The 27,292-nt window shown below is 45.9% G+C and overlaps 1 protein-coding gene across 3 annotated transcripts in view; it reads left to right on the forward strand.

Moving 5' to 3' along the window:
* The window catches only part of INSC (INSC spindle orientation adaptor protein), a 132,005-nt gene that overhangs the window by 81,420 nt on the left and 23,293 nt on the right, over positions 1–27,292 (forward strand). For all 3 annotated transcript variants that reach the window (XM_063608096.1, XM_063608095.1, XM_063608094.1), the window contains exon 7: positions 6,941–7,066. In XM_063608096.1, coding sequence (XP_063464166.1) covers positions 6,941–7,066 — 126 coding nt within the window. The remainder of the gene's footprint in view (positions 1–6,940; positions 7,067–27,292) is intronic.

The raw sequence follows: 27,292 nt of genomic DNA on the forward strand, positions 1-27,292 counted from the left end.
GCAATTCTGTACCAGGTTGGTCTGCAGTAGTTCACCTACATGAGAAACTGATGCCAACCACATTAACATATCCCACCAAACCAAAATGAAGCATGTCTCTCACACTCAACTTCATGGCTGGATCTGAAAAATGCCTGTAGCCACTCCAATACTACATTCAAGGAAGACTAAATCAAAAAGGATGGTGGTTTTCATTAATTATAATGGGAGTTGTAATTAATTAGCTTCATGGTTAATTTGCCCCTGAATTTGGCTTCAAGACACTTAGAGCAAATATAGGCAACTAATAGCCCTAGGACCTCAGTAAGGTCTTTTGTTTCTTGTTTCTAGTCTCCTTTTTCACTTGAAATATGACATCACCATTGGAGACAGAACCAGGGATCTAATTGGTAGCAAAGTTATGTCCTTCAGTAGACTTAAGATGCTAGTCACAGGAAGATGCCCTGGCAACAGTGGTTCCCAGTGCCCACTCGGTATCGCAGTCCCTCAGAGAGTTTGTGGAAAACCCAGATACTTGTGCCCTACCCAAGATTCCATGGGGTCTTTGGGTAAGACCTGAGAATCTTCATTTTAACAAGCCCTACAAGTAGTTCTGAAGCATGGCCAGACTCTCAGAATCACTCATCTAAGCCCTTAAAGCAATCTTAATATTAGAGCACGGTAAATGCTTGTCAACTCTTGTGAGTGGAGAAGTGAATTTTATGTAATAGCAATAGCTAACATTTGAGTGTTGCTGTGTTCTGTCTTTAATGCATTATATAATTCCTTTCTTTTAATTCACAAAACCATCCTATGAAGAAGGTACCATGTTGTTACCATCAACAGTTGAGGAAATGGTTTAAGGAGCTTATTCAGGATCATGCAGCTGACAAGGAGTTGAGACAGAATTGAACCCCAGCCTCTTTAAGTTTAATTCAGAGTTCATGGTCCTAAACCCCACAGTGGTGACTTCTGGTTCAATCTTTGGTCCTTCAGGTCCTTGAGCCAAAGTGTGACTCAGGAGTTCTCAATCCTGGATACACAATCGAACTACTAGGGAGCTTTAAAATTTTTAGGATTCTGACTTAATTGGTCTGGAGTAGGTCCTGGGATGAATATTTTAGCTTTCCAAGTGATTCTACTGTGCTGCGTGGGTTGAGGACCTCTACTGTCTTTTGGGAGTCATTTAAATGTATTTAACCTGAAGAGCTTGTAGTGGTGTTGGGGCAAAGGGGATGGAGGAGATAGCATTGGATCTGTTTTCTCCAAGGATTCTGTGACTCAAACATTTAACTTGGTCAAGAGGGCTGACTGGAGATTTTTGTCTTGGTGCTGTGGGGGAACAGCCAACAGCTCCAACCTCTGAGCTGAAACTGACTCAACATTTGTTTAATGATTAATTCCAAACAGTAAGTAGCTGAACTTCTTTTGGAACAATTACCATTTTTCCCTTTCAAAATGAGTTGCAAACACATGCTGGGTTTGGGCTCTCTGTGTGGATCTGAGGTCTGGGTGGGATAAGGACTTCTGAATGGCACATGGGGTCTGAAGATATTTTATGTTTTGTAAAGAATGGGCCTTAGAAATTTCCTGGGAAGGAAACTTTGCTTGGCAAGAGCTCTGAAGCTCTGGGTGTTCTGTTTCAGGACCTGAGCACTCAAGGTCTGTTTCCATGTGCCGCTTGATATAGACAGCTCCTACCACCTGCCTGCATTTGTGCTTCACATTCAGGAAAGCAGAGAGGAGACATGCATTTGGTTGTAAGCCAAGATGATGTTTGGCCTCCTGCAGATTTAGTCTCCTGTCAGGACCAGGCCTTAACTCCAGTTAAACATTAATCCCAAACATTTCCAGTGGTAGAAAGCAGGGGAAAAGGCCTGGGTTGGGACAAGAGGGCAGCTCTCATCCCAGCTCTGCCACTAGCTCACTGGAGGAGGTTGGCCAGACCACTGGGGATTAACTCCTCCTTTGTGGCCTGAGGATGCTGGGCTGTATATTTAAGACACCTTCCAAATCTACCATGCTGCCTGACTTTCTCAGTGTTTTCATGGGAAAAGTAAGGATGCAATTTTACTTTTATCCTATTCCATTTTAAAACAGAAGGCTAAGGTGAACTATTTGCCACGTTTAGTCATCACTTCCTACATTTCTGTCCACAGGCTTCTCAGCTGTTTCATCACTTCCTCAGCTACTCAGGGATCTCCCATGCCCCTAGCACTCCCCTGGGCTCTCAAGAGCCATGACCAGGAGTTGTTTAAAGATTTCGAATAATCCTTTGATTATTTACATGGGCCACACCCTCCAGAGCCTGCCAGGAGAATACTTGAGTCTCACTGAATATTAACAACAACGATAATAATTACTATTTATTGGTGGCTTCCTATGTGTGCAGGCCCTGTGCAGGGACTTTCATACTGTTGTTGTATCTTGTCCACATGACCCCTCTGAGAAGTATATCAGTGACCCTGTTTTACAGGTTAGAACGCCAGGACTCACAGTGGTTGAATACCTTGAGCAGTTGACACTTGAAACCAAATTTGTCCAGCTCTGGAGTGGGTGCTATTTCCATTTCACCAGCTAGTTGGTTAAAATCTAGAGTCTTTCCCTTTCCAGGCAAAACTCTGCTACAACAAACCTGTCTCCCTCCTAATCAGTATTTCCTCTTTTTCTGCTCCTGGTCCACTGCACAGTAATCAGCTTGCTTGCTCTGGGTATGAGGCTGGTGGAGGTCAAAACTGGGAGGCATTGGCAGGAGATGGGGGCAAATGGGAGAATATGAGCTTTCTGAGGTGATCAACTCTGATGATGATGATGGTTGTGATGACAGCTGCAGTAAAGTAGTAATAATAAATTTATTTTTATAGCACTCACTTTGTGCCAGATAATGTTCTAAGGGCTTTATACAAATAACATATTTTAACCTCCCAATGATCCTCTGTGGTAGGCAGGATCTACCCCCATTTTCCAGGTGAGGGAGCTAAGACAGTGAGAAAGTCCAAAGCTAGTAAGTGACTGAACTGGAATTTGAACCTGGCTGTTTGGCAGCAAAGGCTACGTGCCTGGTTACTGTTCTGAACTGCTTCTTAGCAGCCCCTCCTCTTCCTCTTCCTCCTACCTTACTTCCCACTCTCTTCCTTTCTCTCACCAACCTTCCATGCCCATTGTTTACTCAGGCATGGTGCTATGCTTTCTATTCACCATCTCATCTGATTCTCTGACAGTCTTTTGATATGTCATAATTATAATTCCCATTTTGAAGATGAAGAGACAGAGTTTCAGAAAGAATATAAATAATTTATTCAAGGTCACACACATGAAAGCAGAGCTGGGATTTTAATCAGGTCTACAGATTCCAGAATCTTAATCTCAACCTTCTGATATTTCAGGTCCAAGGGATGGAGCAGACAGAGTGTTGAAGCAGAGAAAAGATTCAGGGAGGACTTCCATCTTTCCAGCTCATCTTTTCATCCATTTTTCTGGGCTGGAAAAGGGAGTCCTTCCTGAATCTTCTCTCTGGGAGAAGATGGGAGACTAATTCCTCCCACAGAATTACTGTGTTTGGGATTCCAGTTCTGACAGTGATGCAGGAGCTGGGAGTCCCTGGCATGCCCTGCACAGCATCCTCACCTTGGATGCTCAGTAGATGTACCCAGTGTTGTAACAGTGTGGGGCAGTGATCTAGCAGCCTTCCTTATCCACCTCTTTGCGGCCTGCTGTTCTGTTTGTTTGGGTCCTTCATCTATCTTAGCTGCTTCTGGGAGAGAATGTGGGCAACCTGTCTGAGGCTTGTCCTCTCAGCTTCTTGGGTTCCTCTGAAGGCTAAAGAATAAGCCCAGACCTCTCTGTGATGATGGTGACAAACTCCATCCCTTCCCCTGTGCAAGGCACAGAAAAGTCCTCTGGGCTTCATCAAAATTATCCCCCCCACCAATAACTCCTCTGTTATTCCTTCCACCACCAGCCCACATACCCCACAAGTGATCTCTTCCCACTTTATGACAGCTCATCCCAAGTCTCTCTGAATAATTCATACTGTTATGTGGCTGGGCTCTGAGCCCGGAGCTTTCTATAAAATTAAACAAGCTTCAGCCAACAGTGTGATTCTGCTAGCTCAGGCCATTCCCAGTTTCACTCCAGGATGAGTGCTACACTCGGTTCTTGAATGGGGGCTCCAGAGTGGTCCTCAAGACCAATCCATTTTATTTCCTCTGTGGCCTTCTTCCTTCTCTCTCCTGTCACATATCCTAGCCCTCGGGACCTCTTTCATGAGGATATAAGACACTCTTATAATCAGGAAGCCTCACATAGCCTGACCCTTACCCACTCTCCAGAATCAGGTACCAGGCCTTCCCACATGTACTAACTCAATTGCACCCCCAACAGCTCAGACATATAGCTATTGTAGCCCATTTTTAGCCAAACTTAACCAGCAGCAAAGCCAGGATTTGGACCAGAATCTCTTTCTTTTGGATCCAGGAATTTTCTCCTCCCTCTCCTGGTAGCTAAAAGTGCTAAGAAGGCCATTTTTCACAGGCTTGAGAGAGATGTAATGAGAATCCAGTGCAAATGCATGCAGAGGCTTAAATATAGTTGTGCTGGGCTCAGTGCCTCCTGAGCCAAAGGAGGCTGCCACATTCATCCTGGCTCAGGCCTCACGCGTGTTCTTTGGCACTGTTTCTTCATTGTCTGCTTCAGATGTAAATGTCTCTCAATCAGTCATCTCTCTCTCTCTCATCTATCTACATATATAGAGAAATAATATTTATACAATATGTATGATTAAATATAAGCACACACATATATAAATATATATCCATATATATGTATATATATTTGCATCTGGAAGAAGGCTAGAAATGACCAGCAGGGCTGGCTGATGAGAGCTTAGGACTTCTATTTCTTTTCTTCTCATTCTAAAGAGTAACTTGGTTTTCCTTCAGTGACTCTCCGAGTGAGGTCTGTATGTAGAACCTTCAATCAGATGTCCCAGGAACTATGGGAAAGTAGGAAGGCAGGAGTAAAGGTTGTGGAACAAGGAATCAGAGGTGTAAGTGTCTGTCTCATGGCAGACATTTTTGCTGAAGTAATTACGTGCACTTAAAATCAGAGTGGTTCTGTCTTGACCCTTCTACAACCCCCCACCCTCCGGGCATGTTAGGGCTTCTGCTCTGTGTTCTTTTAACCCTGCACCCCCAACCACATGTTATTGCCCCGCTACCCAGCTTTGTACCTGCTTTTAAAATTGTCTGCCTTCTCTATGAGACCATGAGTTTATTGTGGACGGGACTGAAGCAGTCTTGCTCAGTGTCCAGCATGATGTCTGGCCTATAATAAACCATTAACATTTTTGAATGCACGAATGAATGTACTAGCCCTAAGTTATGCCCTTTCACACCAAAAGAAATGAGGGGAATTCAACCACCCCAAAGGAAGTAGAATATATAAGTTGTGATTACTCTTAGCTGATTATAAAATGTCAGAAATTATGAACTCCTCCAGAGTTGGATATCTTCATCTTGACCCCTGAAGTGACCAGCAGCAAAACTCTTAGAATGAAAAGGGCCCATGAGCCTATCATTTTGGGGTGGAGGGTAAGGGAAGAGCTAGAATTGAGCTATTTTGGTGAACCCGTGCTGGGCTTCTTCTTCCAATTGCCCATTCGTTGTTTTATCGTCATTCACTGCTGCATTCTCAGCACACATGGAACTGAGCCTGGCACATAATAGGTGCTTTTGTTGTCAGAGTTCTCAAAAACCTGACAGAGGATGGTCTTTTGCTGAACTTGCCTTCTTCCTATAACATTTTGCTTAGTTTTGGGAACTGGTACAATGAGGTTAGTTAGACCCAGGAGTGATGAGGTTAAAGGCGAGTGCCCTGAGGGACCCAGTTCAGATCAGTTGCTCATGCATTCTTTACTGCTGCCAACCCTAGGCACCCTGCCAGCTTTCAGGGAAGGAAAGAGGGAAAGATCTGGGCAAAGCGAGATGTGGGATATCCAATTCCTGCCACTCTAAATGCCCCAGTTAGTGCTGCCACTGGTTTGCTTGGCACCTTGGTTAGTCATTCCAGTGATCTCTTGGCTCACTTTGCTCCCAGAGCTAAGGTTGGCTCCAGCGATTATTATGAGTAAGTCTGACTAGTTAGCAGGGCACCTGGACAATGAGCTCTGCACTCCCAGATTCTTGCCTGATGGTAAACACTTTACTGGAAAGAAGTTTCCATAAACAGCTCTCACAAAAGGAAAAGTACATGCTCACCACACTCAAGAGCTGCGATGATTGTTTTTAAAAGGGTTATATCACACACACACACACACACACACACACACAAACTGGAGTAAACGAGTGAAAATGATGATGTGAATTTAGGCTGAATTATTTTACTCATCCGGACTTCAGTTTTTTTGATCAAAAAATGGGAGGAAATGGTAGTACTAATATAAATGAAACATTTTTTTTGCCTGCCTCCTGCAGCAGTTGGAAGAATCTGAGGAATAGCATGGTGACTGTTGGCAGAGGGAGAACCAGCTCTGGGCATCTAGTCAGTTCCTTCCACCTGCCTCAGATTGGTTTCTAGGACCTGCTTCCTGTGACTCCAGGCCTGCTCTATGGGGGGCTGCTCCAAGGGAGTTGCCAGATGTTTGGGAACCCTGTTGAAGGGTACTGATCGCCAGCCCTAGCAAATATGCCTGCCTTGGCCTCTGGCTCCCGAGCCCCAGAAGCATTTATAGTATCCCATCTCCAGCTTGGACTATGAAGGGTGACATTATTTCTGGAGCCAGCATTTCTCTGTAGTGTACATGTGAGCATTTGAGTGTGTGTAAATGTGTGTGGGGCGGGGGTTGCTGGAGGCAGGGAGGACCCGAAAGCATATCTGGTGAATCAGAGGTGTCACTTATTCTTGAGTTAGCCCCAGACAAGGTCACACAGTAAGATGATGTGACATTTCTTTCTCTTGGCAGGAGGGTGGGGTCGTAGCACTCTTCAAGGTTTGCCGGCAGGACAGTTTCCGGTGCTTGTACCCCCAGGCGCTCCGCACGCTGGCCTCCATCTGCTGCGTGGAAGAGGGTGTCCACCAGCTGGAGAAGGTAAGGACAGCTGGCTGGGTGGTGCCTGAGGTCCTCAAGCCAGGTAGGGGTGAGGTCCAGGCCTCATGATGGCCATCTGTTCCTTTTCATGGACCAAGTGCCCCAAGTAGTCCTTTTCCCAGGCACCATTCGGATAGGGTGGCTGGGACCTGGACTATGGGAGTCAGCAAAGAGGTGAAGGAGATGGGGACTGATGAGCCTCAGCAGGAAAGGCAGGGCTCAAAGGGACACTCAGCACTTCCTGGGTGGGGTGACAACTGGGGAGACTCCTGTGGGTGGATCATGGTAGGAGGCAGGCAAGTCAGGGGTTGGTGCTGGGGTTCAGGGTGGTTGATTCTTCACCCACAGCAGGCCTCCTAAAGACGGAAGAGGATCCAGATCCTGGGAGCATTGACTGGGCAAGAGCAGGGCAGCACTGGGTGCCTGGGAAAGCAGGTGGGGCTCCTCTCCACTAAAGACCAGGGGGCTTGGGTGAGGGAGGTGGAAGCCCCAGTCCAAGTGCTCACTGGGCCAAGATGGCGTGGGAGTAGGGTAGGGTGAGAGGAGGAAGGTGGTGATGTGACAGGCTCTAGTGCCTCTGTTCAAGCCTGATCTACAGTGACATAACTAATTCCCGCCACCCTGACCCCTTCCCTGGTTGTGCAACTGAGGCTGCGCCTCTAGTTAGACATGAGTGAGTCTGAGCTTGCGGATAGGCTCTCAGGGACTCCTGCCAGGAGAGCTGGGGAGGCAGGGGCTGAAATCTGGGGTTTCCCAACCGAGTTTCCAGGAAAGATGCTGAAAATTCTTATAGAAAAGTGGAAAGGCCTGGTACGTCCTGGTACTATGGTGGTACCTGCAGGATTTGGGGTGGGATCTGAGTCTGTTCCTGTTAGCTGGTCTAAATGGGGACAGGGGCCAGCAAACTGCTCTCTGTCCTCTGCATCCATGTCCCACAGTCTGGTCCTGGCAGCCCAAATAACTCCACCCTACCCTCAGCTTCTTCACTTTGGTCTGGACTCCTAGACAAATGGTCATCTTACTTTTTACCCTGTCTCCTTCCAAACCTACTCAGATTATTGGGACAGGGTCATAGAATCATGAACTTACAGATGCTCTTAGCTAAGGATGGAATGTGGATAGGGAATCTGCTCATTTTACAGATGACAAGGCTATGGGTCAGAATGGGGAAGTAATTTGCCTAAGGTGACAGAGCAAGATAGTAGAGGAGATAGTGCCAGCTTTTTGGACAGAGTGCCCACTTCCCACTGGGTTGGAAGTCTTCATATCTAGTTGCTATGAGCACTAGATTTGGAGGTGAGACATCCATGCTTACTCCTTCATTGTGCTACTCATTAGGTAGCGAGGCTCTGAGGAGAGAAGTGATTAACTCAGGGTCATATAGCTATTAAATGAGAGAACCAAAAGCCAAATCCAAGTCTTCTAAGGCTGAAACCAATTACAGTTGTCTCTATTCCAGTGGACTGTCTGATTGTGTGAGCACAGACATGCTATGCGTGTGCTCTCTTATATGGCAAAATAGAGGAGTGGAGAGGATGGTGAGAGAGAGAGGGAGAGACAGACAGTGGACTTGATAAAGGAAATGCATTGAGCATCCTCAACTTCACGTTCTGAATAATTCCCTCCCTTCTCCTATAAAACTTGTCCTTCCTTGGATAGTGTACAAACGACCAAATGGGGTTTGTTTCTCACCTTTCCTGTCTGGTGGGCAGGGAAAATGGGAGGAGAAGATAGAAGGAGCTTGGGATCACCAGCCCTCCAAAAGCCGATTGTATGGCTTTAGTGAGCTTGCAGTGCAGAAGGAAGTTTTCAATTCAGGGAAGAAAAACAACAGGGCTTTTCGTTTGTTTGTTTAGAGTTGAAAACCTGTGCAGCTGGGATGGCTGGAGGCATTTTTCCTTTCACCTATCTGATGCTGCTCAAATGCCAGAGTGCTTTAATGTGTCTTTCCCAGTACAGACGGCCCAGGCCCTAGCCTGAGATTCAGACCCTGCCCAGTTGAGCAAAAGGAGAAAGAGATGCTCATAGTCTGGGGGTTTATTTTGTGCCAGGTGCTGAGATAGTCCACTACATATGTCCTTTCATTAATGCACCAGAACCATGTGAGGTGAGCACTATTAGTATCTCCATCTTAAAGATAAGGAAATGGAATCTCAGACAGTTTAAGTGACTTGCCTAAATAACATAGTAAGTGTTAGAGCCAGAATTTGGACCCACATCTGCCATAGTACAGCACCCCTGTGTCACGACCTTGCTGGTTTAATGATTACTCTGAGAGCACTGAAAAGGTCCCTGCAGCTTAATCCCAGACCACCTTGCTATTCCTGGCCACCGTGCTAACCCCTCACATCCCCAGCTGGCATAGGGGATAGTAGCTTACCTGGACATTTCTCCTCTCCAGGCCAGATTGCTTATAATACACAGACACTCATGAAATATTTCCTCTGTGCCAGGCACTGAAGAGGAATAAGACTTACCCTGGTAAGGGCCCCTGAGTGATCAGAAATAACAACTACATTGTGTAGCAGTTGTAGAGCTTGCAAAGTGACTCCACATGGATTCTAATTTCATTTGATGCTTGCTTCAAGTTTGAAAGTATCCCCATAGTATGGATGAAAATACTGACGTCCAGAGAGGTGAAATGACTTCTTGCATGAAATCATACATTATGTAATTCATTCATTCAGCAAATATTTACTATCTCCTATTTGCTAGGCACTGTTTTAGGTGCTGGGAGTATAACAGTGAACAAAACAGACAAAACCCCTTGTCTTCGTGGAGATTATATTCTAGTCTAGAAGGTAGCAAGTTATGGTCCATGGGCTAAATTCAGCCTGCTGTCTGCCTTGTATGGCCCATGAGCTAAGAATGATTTTTTTTTTTATTTTTAAATGGTCAGAAAAAAACAGAAGAAGAATAAAATTCTGTGTCCCATGAAAACTTCTGTGAAATTTGAAGTTCAGCCCATAGTTTTATTAGAACACAACTACACTTGTTTGTTTGGGTGTTCTCTATGTGCTTTCATACCAAAATAGCAGAACTGAATAGTTGCAACAGAGACCATATAGCCTTCAAAGCCAAAAATATTTACTCTCTGGCCATCTATAGAAAATTCTTGCCGAGCCCAGTTCTAGCAGGTAAGGAGGATGTCATGACCACGATGAGAGGAACAATAACTAACATATATCGAATACTTGCTTTGGGCAAGCACTTTGCTAAGCCCCTCCTTTCATCAAGTCATTTATTCCTTGCCATCCTGTTATATCTCCACTGCTTACAGAAGAAAGGGAGACTCAGAGACGCGAAGCCACTTGCTCAAGGGCGCATAGCTAAAAAGTAGCCCAGGCAGCAATGTAATTCCAGCTCTGCTGGGCCAGAGCCAGCCTGGGCTGTTAACAATTGTGCAGACCCAGGACTCAAAATCTGATATTGTGAGGCCAGTTTCCATGCTCCTTTCCTCCATATCATATTGCTTCAAAGTTGGGAGAAGTTCTAGAGACACCCGTGAGGTCCTTAATCTCTCCCACCCTCCACCCACACCCCCTCCCTGGGTCCTGTCCATGCCTGCCACCCTCTGTGAGCTGGGCTGCTCAGCACTGCCCACAGAGGCTCTGGTGAGGTTGGCCATTGTCAGTGTTGAGGATGGAAGATGGTGAAGACCAGGCACAGGCCGGATTGTAGAAACCACAGAGTGACAGGTGAGTGAAGGTGGAGTGGGGAAGTGTGGTTCCCTGGGGCTCTTGCCAGCCACCCACTCACCGGGCATGGTTCGTGGCCTAATTAGATCACATCAAAGTTCCAGCCTTCTCCGCCTGATTTACTGGCCTGGCCTTCTCACTGAGGTTCGCTTAATTAATTGGCAGTGGGAAACGTGCTGGATTTGGTGAAATTCATCTCTGTTGTGCAGCTTCCCCCTCCTTTCCTTCAACCTTGAAGAGGTTCATTAAATCCTGTACAGCCCCCAGCGGAGTTATGGGTCTAGACAGGTCACTGCATCCATCCCAATTGCTGCTGTGTCATGCCTGAGCCTTGCTGGGTTTGGGGGACTTGTGTGGTCATAGATTCAGTCATGGTCTCATTCATTCACTCACGGGAAGTCACTTCGTCTCTGCTTCGTCATTCCTTCTGTTTGCCAGTCAGTCATTCACTTACTTTTAAACTCACTCAAATTCCAGTGCTTTAAGAGGGTGAGGCAGGAGCAATGCATGAAGCCAGGGGTTCCAGACTCGCCTAGGCAACATAGCTAGACCCTGTTTCTTAAAAATAAAATAAAATAAAAAATAAGTAAACTTACTCACTCATTTGTTCTCTCACGAAGTCCACCACTAATTCACTCTATGAATTCCTTCTTTTATCACTGAAGCAGCCTATTACAGTGGAGAGACTGAGAACTTGGAGAATCAGGCAATCCTGGGTTTGAACAGATTTTTCTCACTGTGAGCTTGGATATGTTATCTTGGGGGATTTGCTTAGCACAGTTCCTTGATCAGTAAAATGAGCCTATAAAATCTACCTCATGTATAGTAATATGATGCTTGGCACAGAGTAGACAGCGAATAAATGGTGGCTACTGTGATTGTGGCAGTTATAATGCTAATCACTTGGACTTTGAAAATGAATGGAAGGTTAGGGTCTGGTGGGGAAGGGAGGGCTGGCATGTGGGAGAGGGGCTGGCCTGGTCAAAGTTGCAGTGAAGTGCACACATGGAGAAGTTGGGTGGTCCGGGGGGGATGAGTCCTCACAGTCTTTCCCTTTAACAGACGAGGAAACTGAGACTCCGAGACAGTGTTTCCTCAGTCATGAATGTAGAGCTTCGATGCAAACCTAAGTCTGGCTGGTTCTAAACTCCTGCTCTTTCCTCTGCTACCTGGGGAGAGCTGGTCCTTCTGAGGCAAGGACTGCAGAGGACTGGGAGCCGGGTTCTCTGTGTTGGCTTGGGCAAGGGACGGACACGGACACCCAACAAGCAGGGATGGAGGCAAGATGCCAACACACAGCAAAGGCCTCTCCACAAGTGTCTGACAGGCGTTTTGAGGCCCCATTCTTTCTTTTCAGAGCTGTCACGTGGAGGTCTGGTTCATCTGGGCTGCAGCCTCCCTGCATCCTAAGCTTCAGGACATCTGTCCTTCCTTCCCTGTGTCTTCATCTGACATCACTCCTCATTCCCTACCCCTATGCTGGGTTCTGGAGAAGAGACAGGCTCCCTGCTTCCCAGGATGGCTGAATGGGGAGAGGCCCAGCAGGACAGACAGTGGTAAGGGCTGTCCCATGGCCATCAGAGGCTATAAGCAGGAGGCCCCACCTCTGGTGGGTTGCCGGTGCAGGCAGCACCAAAGAGGCAATGAAGCTGGGCCCAGAAGGGCCAGGGAGGAGCTCCCAGGCAGGCCAGAGGAAAGCAGTCTTAAAAGGGCAGGTGCAGAGGGGACACCACAGCAGGGAGCCACCCCAGCAGGGAGCCACCCAATGGGGCTCCAAGTCTCCAAGTCTTTCAGGGTCTTTGTGTTCAGTGAATTGGGGGAGCCCCAAGGAGAAGGCAGTGTTCTCTGGACCTCACTTGGGAGAAGACTAGAGGGAGAAAATGAGGGCCAAGGAGGGAGTAAGGGCCCCAGAGCCACACAGTCAAGTGACAGCAGATGAACCCAGCCTGGTCAGGGTGGACTGCTGAGGGTGGCCTTCCTGGAGGACTGGAGCTGGCAAGGTGAACTGGCATTACCAAGGGGGAGGACTGCAGGGTTTGGGGAAGAATGAAGAGAGGTGAGGGAGCAAGTCACTTCTCCTGTCTGAATCCCAGCTTCATCTTCTCTAAAATGGGACTACCACCTCCTTTATAGGGCTGCTATGGTGATGCAATGAAGCAATATGGGTGGGACTTGCAGCAATGGTGCCTGCGTGGAGAAAGCACTCTGCCTGTGTCTGTTTCCTTTTCCTCCTCCCATGCCCATTTGTCTCCACTTTTCCAGGCTGGTCTGGGGAAAACTTCACATTGCGCCCAAAGGACCTGGTTATTGGGGATTTTGCAATGACCATGGCAGGGTGCCAGGTACTCTGAGTGGTGAAAGGGAAGGTCAGGGCACTGCTGGTTCAGGGATTGATTGTGGTTGGATGGGGCCAGGCCAGGATGGGGTTGGAGGGGGCTGGAGACTAGAGCTGGACTGGGGACTATGGTCCAGATGAGGGACTGGAGATGTTAGGGATAGGAAGCTACAGGTCTGTGGCCAAAAGGAGTCAGGGACACTCAAAGCCCAAGGCTCAGACAACCTTCAGGACAGTTCTGGTCATTGTCTTTTCCAGCCTTAAGACCAGAGACGGCCTCACTTTCAAAACAGCATCCTTTTATTCTCACTCCTCCCTTTTATTTTATTTTTTCAAATAACGAGTTAGTTCACTCTGTGCTGGAGCCAAGGGGGGAGTTTAATGAAAATCAATACAGAAATTAAAGATGAGGGGAGAGCGGGGAGGAGGGCTCAATTTCAAGTCCAAGAAGAAAATCACCAAGGGCAAGAGCTGGAAAAACTGCTGCCTGTCTCCATGCAGCTCCTTCACGCCCCACCCTCATTTCCTGGGGCAGCTTCTTGGAATCAATAGGCCCTGACAGCTGAGGTGCTGGGCTGGAAGAGAGATGAAGACAGGGAGCCCTATATTGAGCTCTTGAAATCCCAGAGGCCCTGGGCAGGAGGGAGTGGGCTGCAAGCGGGAATGGTGGGGAGGCTCTGTGGCCCCAGCTGCTGTTTTACAGGGGTCTGTCTCCACTGTCTGCTCCCTGTATAATTGCAGATGGTCACAAATAGTTAATTTTTGCAAAAAATAAATAAAAAATTCAAACAAGCAAAAAAACCTCACTTTAATCAGTTTTTCTCACCATTATGCCCATTTGCTTTTCACGGTCATTTTGTAAGGAAGGCAGGGAGAGATGGTCACCTCCATCTTATTTACAGAAGAGCAAATTGAGGCTGGAAAGGATAGAGATACTGGGAGGGACAGAGGCTGGACTGAGAACCCTGCGTTTTTGCTCCTAATCCTAAGTGTGCCCCCTGGTCCCATTAGGTGAATGGTGTCATAGTGTGCAGATCCCAAAGCAAAGCTACTACTTTCTTGCTAGAGTTGGTTCTAATATATAAGCCAGGCTGGATAGAGACAGAGGGGCTGTGAATGCAAGGCAAAAAAATCTTTGCTTAATTTGTCTTGCAATCCCTTCTTAGCTAGGAATAGCTTTTAGAGAGAGGGAGAAAGAGAATGCCTCTGAATGAAGGTCACAGATGCCTCTTCACCTCTCTTTGGCACTCAACCCATCTAGGATTATCAGCTTCCTCCACTCCTCACACCCCCAAACACTAGCCTTCAACTCCCATGGGAATGGGCTAAGGCTTTGCAGAGAGGCCCAGGATCCCAGGTTAGCTGTGCTTTGACTCTGGCTGACAGGCAGAAAGGAACTGGGGCTGGCACTGTCATTGTCACTCTTCCCAGCCTTGCAAGGGGGCAGGGCCCATGATTGAGCCTTCTCAGAGGGACTGTGGCTTGTTCACTTTCGACATACCAAGGCTCCTGTCTGTCTGTCTTGATGGCTGGGGTGGGGGCACTTAAGGAGGCCAGGATGCAAAGAGGCAGGAACTAAATTAGCCACACTGCCCCACCTGCCCTCTCCCCTTCTAACAAAGATCTAGGCTGAGATTATGGGCCAGTACTTTCCAGACTGAAGGAAGGCTCGGGGACTGCGCCTTTCCCGCCAGGTCCAACCTGAGTTTGGAGAAGGGATGGGGCTGCCAGGCAGTCCGGGTGCCTAAGTGCAGCAGTGGGTTTGCAGGAGCAGGCTCCATCCGCAGAGGCTCGGTGGGACCCCATGTGCTGTGCAACAGCGACCCCTGGTGGATAAGAACACCAGTGGCAGCTCCATCAGGCTGCCTGGGGTAGGCTTCTCCTGGGGCTGTTGAGGCTGGTGGTCTCTGGGCTCCAGGACCAACAATCAGGGCCAGTGTGTGGGGCGGAGTGAGTGGGGGAGTAGGGGAGGTTACAAATTCAGAGCAGTGAGGGCTTCTTCCTACTGAGCCAGCCTCCGATGATGTAGGCAAATCTTTCATTCCAACATGTATCTAACTTCCAGATTTCCCCAGAGAGTCTGTCCTGTGTGTTCTTGGAGTGGAAATCTTCCTAGGCCTCCTAGTTCCCACTGGACAAAATCCAAACCCCTCAGCCTGGCACTGAAGGTGCCCTCTGAGCAAGCTGCCTCCAGCACATTGCCCCTTTGGTAAACAAGCCTGGGTTTGATGCCCAGCTCTACCACTTATTCACTGTGTGTGTGACCTTGCACCCCTCTGAGCCCCATTTCATCACAGGTGAAAGTGAAGTGTCAATCCCTGCCTTGCAGGTTGTGAAGATGATACAAGTCAATGCTCCATAGATGTGAGTTATTTTCCCCTTCCCACCAAATTTCTCCACCAAAGGTCTTTGGGGCCTCCTTGCCTTGGAGCCTCTGCCTGTGCTGGGTGTCCCAATGAGAGTTTCACCTCCACTGTTGACATCTCGCTCTAAGGCCTCCTCTGGACCTCCTTCCCGACTGTGATCCTCCCTCCTTGGTGCTCACACAGTATGTGGTACTGCTGTGGAAGCATATCCCACACTGCCTGACCTCAAACCTCTGCCTTGGCTTCCCCACCAAGAGATACTATCTCACCCACTTCTTTAGTCCATCAGGGAAGTGGTTTGCACACACAGGTGAATAATGTTGCTATGAAACCAAATAAATGCCAATTGAAGACTTCTGGTTCGTTCTTCCTCATTGCAGATGAGAAAATAGAGGCCCAGAGAGGTGAAACGATGTGCACACCCACATTCCCGAGATCAACCACAGGGCTGAGACCAGAATGCAGAATGTCTGACTTCACTTGAAACAGCATGGCAGGATGCTGTGATCAGTTTCAGACCCTGATGAGGGGTGGGAGTTGGGGGAGTATAAACATCATAGGGTCCCTCAGTAAGGACAGAATGGAATTTGCCCTGAGCCCCTGTTTGCACCACTTAGCCCTGGCAATTTGCACCGGCTTTGCCTGTCTCCTAATTCTAATGCTCCTAAGCCCAAGTTCTTAGGTCTCAAAGAGACTTAGGGAGGTTGGTGGGCCAAGATGAGCTCTGCAAGTCAGCCTGAGATAAGTCAGATGAGTAGAAGCCCTTTGAGGCTGGCTATGTTTCCTGGGTAAAGTTCAGCAGGCTTGACGTTAGTGAAGAGATCCTGGGACAAGTTCTTCATTTGCCACTGATTTGCTAAGTGACCACAGGGAAGTTTTCTAATCCCTGTGAGCCTCAATTTTCTCATTTGATGGGATTCCTAGTTCTGCTGGTATCCTGTGGCATATGAAGTAATTTTGTGAGATGTAATATGATGAACAAAAGTTAGATGTTTAGCTGGCAGGGCTAAGAATTCTAGATGCCTGTTCTGTGGGTTTGGGTTGTGTTGAGTGGGTGGTGTTCTTCCAGGAGTTGTTAGAAGAGAGCTGGGCGCCTGTGAATTCTTAGATGGAGCTCTGCATTTGAGAGTTTGTGTGTGTGTGTGTGTGTGTGTGTGTGTGTGTGTGTGTGTGTGTGGTGGAGTGGGATGCAGCAGGCTTAGCAGGGTAAAGTTGTTGTGTATCTCCTAGCTGGTCCCAAAGAATCTGGTGAGAGCAGAAAATAAATGAGAAGTCTGATGAAAACACAGTGCTGTTGCTGGGGAGAAGGGAGGCTGTGCTCACAGGGAAGCAAAGATTGCCTAGGACATGGGACAAGGTACAGAGGTGGCACTCTCAGCCACCCCTGAATGCTTCTGGAGTGGGGCAAGTGCTAGTTTGGAGGGGAGCAGGGTAAAGGAGGTTGCTTGGGCTGGTTGGGTGGAGGGAGGATTGAAAGGATGATACACTGTGAAGGTTTAGGGTAGAATTTGGTAGGCAGGATCCACTTCTGGGAACAGCCTGGCACTGACAGTGCAGCATGGACAGTAGGCCAGCCCTCAAAGCCCAGAACTAGAACCATCACCCACCACCTGCTGCCGGCAAGTGGTGGGTCCTCTGGTCACCCACAGAGATAAAGAGAGACAGGGAGAAGGAAGGAGGATAAGAAAAGGGGAAGAGACTTACTGGAGGAAGAGAAAGGGAGAAGAGCTGGAAAGACACAAGCCCAGCTAATGGACAATCAATTTCCAAAGGAGTGTTTCATTCTCTCTTTGGGCTACTTCAAAAATACAAACCAAGTTATTTGGAGATTTGTAATAGCTGGACATACAGTGCTCTGCTTGTGACCAACTTGAGTGTACCGTCCTCTCTTATTATGGTTTCAATTTTTATTTTCCTGATGAGTAATGGTTTTGAACACTTGTTCACATCCTTACTGGCCATTTGGTTATCATCTTTTGTGAAATGTAGGGCTGAGTCTTTTGCCCATTTTTAAAACACTGGGTTGTTTGTCTTTTCTTATTGATGTATAAACTTTGAAAAACACGTTCTACATATAAATTCTCTTAAGATACATATTATCAGCCTGTGGTAGGTTTTTTAATTCTCTTAATGGTGTCTTTTGATAAATAGAAATGCTTAATTTTGTTAAAATTCAATTTATTGACCTTTTCTTTTGTAGTCAGTGCTGCTTGCGTCCATTTAAGAAATCATTGATTTTTCCAAAATTATGAAAATATTCTCCTAATTTTCTTCTAGGAGCTTTATTGTTTTGCCTTTAAAATTTTGGCTTATGATATATTTCAACCTAATTTTAAAATGGTGTTCAAGGTCAATTTTTTCCCCATATGGATACCCAATTGAGCCAGCACTGTTTATTGAAAAGACTATACTTTCAGCACTGAATTGAAGTGATACCTTTTTCTTTTTTTTTTAAATAGTGATACATGCATGAGTCTGTTTCTGGATTTTTTTTTTCTGTTCCATTAGCCTTTTTGTTCATCTTGTGCCAATAGAGCACAGGGCCCCTATAGTCTAATACATTTTTCTATTTGGTAACATAAATTAACCAACTTTGTTCTTCTTTAAGATTATCTTGGTAATTCTTAACTTCTTTACAGTTTTATATACATTTTAGAATCAGCTTGTCAATGTCCACAAAAATACCTGCTGAAATGATTGGGGTTTTTAAAAATTTAATTTTTTGGAAATTGACATGGTTTTTTTTTTGGAGATGGAGTCTCACTCTGTCGCCCAGGCTGGAGTGCAGTGGCACGATTCTAGCTCACTGCAACCTCCGCCTCCCGGGTTCAAGCAATTCTCCTGCCTCAGCCTCCTGAGTAGCTAGGATTACAGGTGTGTGCCACCGTGCCCAGCTAATTTTGTATTTTTAGTAGAGACAGTGTTTCACCGTGTTAGCCAGGCTGATCTTGAACTCCTGACCTCAGGTGATCCACCCACCTCAGCCTCCCTGACCTCAGGTGATCTGCCCACCTCAGCCTCCCAAAGTGCTGGAATTACAGGCGTGAGCCACTGGGCCCTGCCGTGAGCCACTGGGCCCCGCCAGAAATTGACATCTTAAACAATGTAGAATATTCTAATCAATGAACAGAGTACATCTCTCTACATCATACAAACTGTCTTTAATTTCTCTTGGCAATGTTTTGAGTTTTTAGTGCTGGCATCTTGCACATCTTTTTTAGATTTATTCCTAGTTATGATTTCATGCAAATGTAAATGGTGTTTTTTAATTTTTATTTTCTGTTGTTGCTAATACATAAAAAATACAAGTTTGATATTGTATCCAGTAATCTTGCTTGCTATATTTACTTACTGTTTTAATAGTGTATAGATTCATTAGAGTTTTCTATGTACACAATTATGTCATCTGTAAATAATGACAGTTTTGCCTCTACTTTTTCAATCTTTCTATTTTTGCATTTCTTGTCTGATTGCATTGGGCAGTATGGTTTTAAATGAGAGCAGTGATAATGGGCATCTTTATCTTGTTACTGATTTCAGGGAAAAAGCTGTCAACATTTAACTTATTATTTTATTATTAAGTATGATACCATTATTATTTTAAGGATTAAAAATGAGGCTCATAGAAGGTAGATAACTTGCTCATTTCACCAAATCAGCAAGGAGCCCAGGCTTTTCTCGCTGTGAAGGTTGTGCAACTTCCTTGTATTACAGATATCTCTAGAACAGTGCTGCTCAACTCAGGATGTCCATGAGAGTTACTTGAGGAGTTTTTTTTTTTTTTAATTATACTTTAAGTTTTACAAACTAATGATACCCCCAGCACTTTAGGAGGCCGAGGCGGGCAGATCACTGCACTCCAACCTGGGCGACAGAGTGAGACCTTGTCTCAAAAAAACAAAAACAAAAATAAAACCCTAATGATACCAAGACTCCACCACAGACCAATTAAATCCAAATTTCTGGTGGTAAAGTCTGGATATCTGTGTCTTTAAGACTGTCCTAGATGATTCGAATCATCTAAGAACCAGGCTGAGGACCACTGATCTAGAAGCAGGTTGGGTACAATTCAGATCCCAGCTGTGCCCAGTAGTGCTTTGCTGAAAACTTGATATTTTCTTATCAGCACATGCCTAGTAACCCTAGCCCAAAGGGAAATCCACCCCCAAAGCACCTTCAGAGCATCTGTTTGAAAATCAGCTATAAGGAAAATCATCTGCTTAACAGGGAAATTATTTATTCTATATACTCTTAAGTTACTCAATCCATAATTGCTTTCCACCTTAATTACTCATCCCTGCTTTCTCTGCCTATATGTCTCTCTCTCTCTCTACACCTCACTGACTTGCCTGCCAAACTGGTTGTGTAATCCTTTTCATTCATTGTTTCATTCCATATTACATATGAATATTTGTATTTTTCCATTTCACTTTTAACTAAAGATTCTTGTTTGACGTAGCAAAAGAAGTTGAGTGCTGGGATATATTAGTTTGGAGGAGGATAATATTATCATCCTGAAGGCCTGTTTTAGCTTCTGCAGCTTTCTATGGAGCTCTCAGCTCTATCACCACGCCATAAAACAAACACCTCATTGTATAAAGGGAGCCTTTAATTAACCTCTTAGACTGTCGCAGACGTCATCCTGAACCTTGTCCCTATCTGGTGTACAGTCCACATTAGCATTCTGCCTCTGACCCATGGGTTTATTTATTCCATGAAATACTTTGCCCTTTCCCTTGGTCTGTCACTTGTCTTTGCTTCCTTGGACGTGACCCTTGCTCCCCTTTCTGATTATAATTGAATTCGCCCTCTAACTATACCCTGGATGAACAGGTCCATCCTGCCTAGACCAATGAGCAGGATTCCAGTCACTTTATGATTCCCACTCATCATGTATTTTCCTGCAGCCTTTAGGTGTCTGGAAGGACAGAAAGAAAGAGAAAATTTGAGCATCTCTAGGTCACTCTCCTGCTCTATGGCTGCGTTTTCAGTGCATTCCCATGATTCTGTTTAATTGTTACAATCCAGAAACCAACTCTACCTCCTTTTCCTTAAAATTAGACACATAAAACAAAAACAAAAACAACCTCCCTAAAAAACAAAACTAAGAAGAGCAGACTAGCACCAGTGATATATCATGGGCCTTTGTATATTAGCCTGTGTCCTTTAGATATTTGCATAAAAACCACCAATGGTGCTTTTCCAATAATCAGTAGGAGAATGTTGCCCATAAATCTGATATGATGTTTACTGTACACTTTGGGTTCTTTAACTGCAAAAGTTCTGCTATGGTTTGATTGTGTCCTCCAAGGTTCATATGCTGGAAACATAATCCCCAGTGCAACTTTGTTGAGAGCTGGAACCTTTAAGAAGTGATTAGGTCATGAGGGCTCTGCACCCATGAATAGGTTAACACTGTTATTTTGGGAGTGGGTTAGATATCTTGGGTGTGGGCTCTTGATAAAAAGATGAGTTCGGCTTTATGCCCCCCACCAATCCTTTTATGCAAGATATCTTGCCCTTCTGCCTTCCACTACAGAATGACGCAGCAAGTGGGCTCCTCAAACTTGGACTTCATAGCCTCCAAAACTGTAAGAAGTAAATCGATTCTTTATAAATCACCCAGTCTCAGGTATTTCATTATAGCAGCATAAAATAGACTAAGACAATTTCCATGCTGTTCCTCCCACTCCCTGGGAAGAATCTCAGCATTCACCAGCCCCTTCTGTATCCAGACTCCAGGTGCATCAGCTCTGCTGCCTAGATGATGACCAAGCCAGGCCATCCTCATCACCACTTGCATGCCCGCCCATGAGGAAGGTCTGGCTTCAGGCCCAGGCCCATTCCATTCCATGTAAAATCTAATTATCTATAAGTGCTTCCAGCAGCAATTTCTTTAGGGATGTGAAAGTGCTTTGATTAGATTGTTCTCTTGGCATCATTAAGTTTACAACAAGGGATGGGAAGTGGGTGATTTGGGGATGCAGACTTTCCTTAAATGGGACTTGTGTTTAGGGCAGCTGGCCTCAGGGTGGGCTACTCCTGGGCCCATCATGGGAACTAAGCTGAGCATCCCCTGCTCACCTGGCCCTTTCACCAGCTTTTCCTCTTCTCCCCAGAGGCCCCAATGAGGGAGGCATGGGACAACAAGTGAGGAGGCCAGAATTGGAGTCCTGGCCCTGGCATTAACTTGCCATGTGGCCTAGGTAATCTCATCTCCTCCCTGGGCCTCCATTTCCTCATCATTCAGCCCATACTTCATCAGTAAACTGCTGTGTGTTAGGCCTCAGCTGGATGCTGAGGATCTAGAGAAAATTTGGTATAAGAGCTGCCCTGAGTGGCTCAAATCTGCTTGGGGAATGTGCATGTTACCAGAAGAGACCATCTAACTTGATAGGTGTTCTAGCTGAGGTCAGACCACAGTGATGTGGCAATGGGGAGAACAGAGATGACTTCTTCTGGGTGAGGGAGGTGCATGCATGTTCACAGAGGAAGTGACATCTGACCAGCTCTGAGAGGGGAGTAAGCAGGGAAAACAGGGAAAATGACCACTTCAGCTTTAAGTGAATTGGGGTTGAGGTGCCCGTGGAATATCCAGGCAAATTATGTTTGGAATTGTATATAAAATGATAAGATAGCAGTTTGGAATGTAGACGTGGATCTCAGAAAAGAGGGCTAGGTTTAGGGGTCATTGTAGAGAGTCACTGAGGCAACCTGGGTTTGGGTGCCTTTGTCTGATATGGAGTAAAGCGGGCTGGCAGCAAAACCTGGTATATGCCAGTTGAGATGAATGCAAAGGAGGAGAGGCCAACAGAGCAAATGGTAAAAAGTGGTGAGCTAGGGAGGAGCCTAAAAGTGTGGTGTCGTAAAGTTTCAGCAGGAGATCAGGGCAAGATGGAGAGAACTGAATTCTCAGGAGCAGTGGAGGTTACAGGGAGGCCAAGTGAGAAAGGAATTGATTGACTGAGATTTGCATCAGACAATTTCTCAAATCCTTTGTAAGCATATGATTTCTCTCTCCCCTCTCTATCTCACTTTCTCTCTGTCTCACTCTCCATTTTCTTGTTGCTGTGCATCTTTGTGTCTTCATCTCTCTTATTTATTTCTGCTTCATCTCTGTGTCACTGCCCAGGTCAGCACCTATCACAATGTAGGTGCTCAGGAAATGTTTATTGAACTATAGAAATGCAGGGATAGTACTGATTTTCTCTTTCTTCCCTTCTGAGGAGTTGCAATTATTCATTGCATTGTTCCTAGTTAGGAATCAAAACAGAAATCACTCCCATTTTAAAAGTCCTGGTTCTGGGCTGCATGACTGAAGGATGTCTAAACAAGTGGCTAAACTTTGGGCCCCAGTGCAAAGAGCTGAGGTTCCTGGTGGGGTCTCAGTTCCAAAAAGAGTGTGCAGAAAGGACTTCTGGAGAGAAGCCCAGTGAGGAGGCTGGGACAGGCAGAAGCAGGGTGAACCTAGGATTCAGGGCCCCAAGCCTAGGAGCCACCAGGTGGGGAGGGGAGGGAATGATGGTGCCACCATGTGGCAGGCACTATACATGCAGTCTCTCATTTAATAATTCCAATGGTCCTCTGAAGTTGTTACTTTTAGGCCTATTTTATAAGGAGGAAAAAAACAACCTATGAGATTGGTATTATTCCTGTTTTATAGATAAAAGCTCAAAGTAGGTATATTAGTCTGTTTTCACATTGCTGTAAGGACATATCCAAGACTGGGTAATTTATAAAGGAAAGAGGTTTAATTGGCTCACAGTTCCACAGGACTGGGGAGGTCTCAGGAAACTTAACAATCATGGTGGAAGGGGAAGCAAATACATCCTTCTTCACATGGCAGCAGCAAGGAGAAGTGCAGAGCAAAGCGGAGGGGAAGCCCCTTATAAAATCATCAGATCTCACGAGAACTCACTCACTATCACAAGAACAGCATGACTCAATTACCTCCCACCAGGTCCCTCTCATGACATGGGGATTATGGGAACTACAGTTCAAGGTGAGATTTGGGTGGGGACACAGCCAAACCATATCAGTAGGTAAGAAAATTGTTCAGCTAGTAAAGGATAGAGGCAGGATTCAGACCTAGGTAGGCCTAAATCTAATGTCTGTGCATGTTCTGATGCTACAGGAATTGCCTCAGGTGCTGGGAAGCCCAGAACCCAGTGGTGTGGGGCGCTTGAGTGGCCTCGTACTATGGTGAGCTGGGCTGTGCAAGAGCTGCTGAGATGGTAATGAATATGAAGATCAACTTGCTGGCAGCAGACCAAGTGGCTGGTCAGCTGCATCAGAACGAAACGCTAGGAAAATTTGGCCCCTATGAAAAGATGCTAAACAGGCAATTCATAGTAGAGGAGATCCAACTTGCAAAAAACAAAAGCCAAAACAAACCAAATCAAAGCAAAATAATGATATTAAAAGTCTCTCAACCTCATTAGGAAGTGGAGACATGCAGGTTAAAATACAATTTTTGTAGCCATAAAATTGGCAAAAAATTTAAAAATCTGCCAATAGCAAGTATTGGCAAGAATCTGGTGTTTAGTGTGATTATGTATTGCTGGTGGGAATAAAAGTTACTACTATCATGTCGCAAAACAATTTGGCAATACCAATAAAGCTAAAGATGCGGAAACACTTTGCCCTAGGAATTCCACTCCTAGATTGGGATCTCTGAAGAAACTGGCACATGTTCACCAGAAGACATTTAGAAGAATATTTATAGCAGCACTGTCCATTATAGCAAAAACTGGGAAGCCACTCAGACACCCATCGACAGGAGAATGCATAAATGAATTGAAATTGATTTATATAATGAAATACCATACAACAGTGAAGATAAATGGATCATAGCCACATGCAACAACAAGAAGAGGTTTCATAAACAAATACTGACTGGAGAGAAAAATAAATTGCCATATTCAGCATTATACCATTTATGTCAAGTACAAATCTTGTAAAACTAACAGTGGATACCTGCAATAAACCTCTGAGGGAAACAAGGGAATAATATGCATAAAACTCAGAGTAATGGCCCATCCAGCAGGAGAAATCAGAGGTAAGAGATCATGAAAGGTGTGCAGGGGACTTTCTTGATTTTATTTCTAGAACTAGAATTTTTGGATATTAGGCATATACATCTAAACATACAGGTGTTCATTTTATTATTTGTTAAAACTTACTCTCTCTCTATATATATACATATGTACATATATATATTTCCCTTTTGAAGGGATAATTAATGAGTTACCAAAAGAGATCTGAAGCATATAAAACAAACTACAAGGGAAGCAAGACGATGGGCAGTTGGCAATTGTATAGGCAACTCCACACATCCTCTGGAAACCAAAGGACAGTGAAGAAATTGGGGTCTACATCAGGATGGGGTCACTTTCCTGGGGTCAAGAATCAATTTAAGTTCTCATGTTGGCTGTTTCTCCAATGCTATCTTTTCCTATAATTGCCTTTGCTCACAATAGCTCCTCCATCTACGACGCCATTCCTTTAGCTTTGCTTGTCTAAAGTGTGTCCTTAAGTGTTAGGTCAAATTTTATTTTATTGTACTTATTTCCCACTTACTAAAAGCCTACTACATGCCAGACCTTGAGCAGCCAAGAGTTAACAAGCTGTGGTCCCCAGGCTTGCAGAGATGGCAGGGGGACAGGGGAGCAGACAGACAAAGGAGCAGAGAATCACACTGTATTAGTGCTTCTCTGAATTGCTGGCACATGAAAGTCAGCTGTGGAGCTGTTAAAAAGCAGATTCTCAAGCCGCTCTGGCAATTCTGGTGGAATAGGTCTGGGTGGGATACAGGAACTTGCTCTTAGGAAACTCTCACTGAATTTGATGCAGCTGGTCCACAGACCTCACTTGGAGAAACAGGGCCTGTTGGTGTGACAAATGTGACAATGATAGCAAAGGTACTTGGGCATGGGAGACCCAAAGAAGGCCACGTCTCCCACCGGAGGTGTGGACATTAAGTCAGGGTAGCCTCCAGGAGGCCCCTCTGTAGAGCATCTTCATTTGTAATTTGTAGATGTGAATCACCTCCCCCACTGCAGTGGACACTGTTCCCAGCACAAGGCTTGGCATGCAGTATATGTCAGGGATGTTTTATTCAATGGGGTTTCAGAGCAGCAGTCTGGACTAGGGAGCAGGCCTGGCAGCCAGGCCTTGGGTGGCAGCAGACCCTGGGGACCATCAAATCCTTGGCCTCTCTGGTGTGTTCAGATTGGCCTATCTCCAAGCATGCGTTGGGGATTAGGGCAAGTTACTGGTTTGGGTCCGACTGGTATTCACATCTGAGCTGGGGACCAGGATAGCATCTGCAACCACGTTGAGATTAAGGAGACGGGATTGATTGAGACATTTCCCCACTAATGATCCTATAGCTTCTTAGCAACGAGCTTGATCTGTGCTGGAAGGAGGAAAGGGATGAAAGCCAGATGGGGTAAGAGGTTTCTTATGTTGGCAATAGGGCTGCTTCCTGCTTCTAGCCACCACTTCCTTTCCCTTTTCTAGGCCCAAACGAGGCCTCTCTCTGAAGGCCTGTTAGTTAAACACCTGGCATGAGTCCAGTTCTGCCAGGGACCGCATGGCTGCTGTTTGTTCCCTTTTATTAAGTACATCCAGGTGAATTTTATTGTGGACAGTTCCCTGGGCTCCTGTTTCCACATTTGTCTCCTTTGAGTCTGAGATTGCCAAAGGCTTTCACAGCTAATGGACCTTACAGCTCCCAAGAGCCATTTAAGGGAGGCACAGAACTCAGTGGTGATAATTAGGCAAATGAAATGCAGACCTCTGGAGGCCCACTGGAGCTAAGTGGCAGGACGGCGCAGGGACAGAAGCCTCAGGTCTGTGGCAGGTGTAGGGAATGAGCACGGGCTGCTCCTCACCCCACCTCTCCTGTTCTTCCCCTGCCTCATCCCTACCTCCCACTCCCAACCCGAGAAGGACTTGGTGCTTGGTGTCATGGTCCCCAGGCAGGCTGGTGTCCGGGGCATCTGAGGGGCTGCAGTAGCACTGCAGAGCTAACCTTGACAAGCTCCTGCCCTCTTTTTCTCCAGCAACTCTTGTGTACTGACCCCAATGGAGGCTGAGGTCTGAGCTCAGGTGCCACTTCTTAGGAGGCAGCATCATATCCTGTTCAAAACCTGGGCTTTGACACCAGACCATTTGAGTTTGAATACCAATCCAACTGCTTTTAAAGTTCTTGATCTGGGGCAAGTCAATGAACCTTTCTGTGACTCAGCTTTCTTGTCTGTAAAATGGGAATAATAATACTGACCTCAGAGGGTTATTGTAAGGAATAGATTGTGTAATAACATGTGCACTCTATAGAATGGTACCTGGCACACTGTAAGCACATGCTCAGCAGAAGCTGTTATGCCAAGAGCAGATCTGACCCGGGCAGAGCTTGGAAACATGTTCTTATCTGGCACTAATGTCCCACCAGTTTCAGGTTTGCTCCTTACTGGTTGGGCACAGAAAGCAAGGCCACCAGGAAAGCAGCCCCATTTCTATAGTGGAGAATGGTGGAGGACAAGATGGGGAAGGAAATACTAAGCTCATCCTGTTGCTAAATATGAGGAAGGGAGGAAGAAACCAACATTTCTTGAGCATCTCTTCTAGATCAGGCATTGCCTGCTTTATCTCTTCAATCCCACAACACCCTGTTGAAGGGTGAGGAAACAGAATCTCAGAGAGGGTAAGTGACTAACGCCAAGTCACACAGCAAGGAAGAGGGGATTGGAGGTCAGGGATGTGAGATTTCTAAGTGACTGTTCTTTCTATGACAATTTGCTGTGGTGGATGACCAGGGTCCTGA

Source organism: Pan paniscus, chromosome 9 (genome assembly GCF_029289425.2).
Source record: "Pan paniscus chromosome 9, NHGRI_mPanPan1-v2.0_pri, whole genome shotgun sequence".
NCBI lineage: Eukaryota > Metazoa > Chordata > Mammalia > Primates > Hominidae > Pan > Pan paniscus.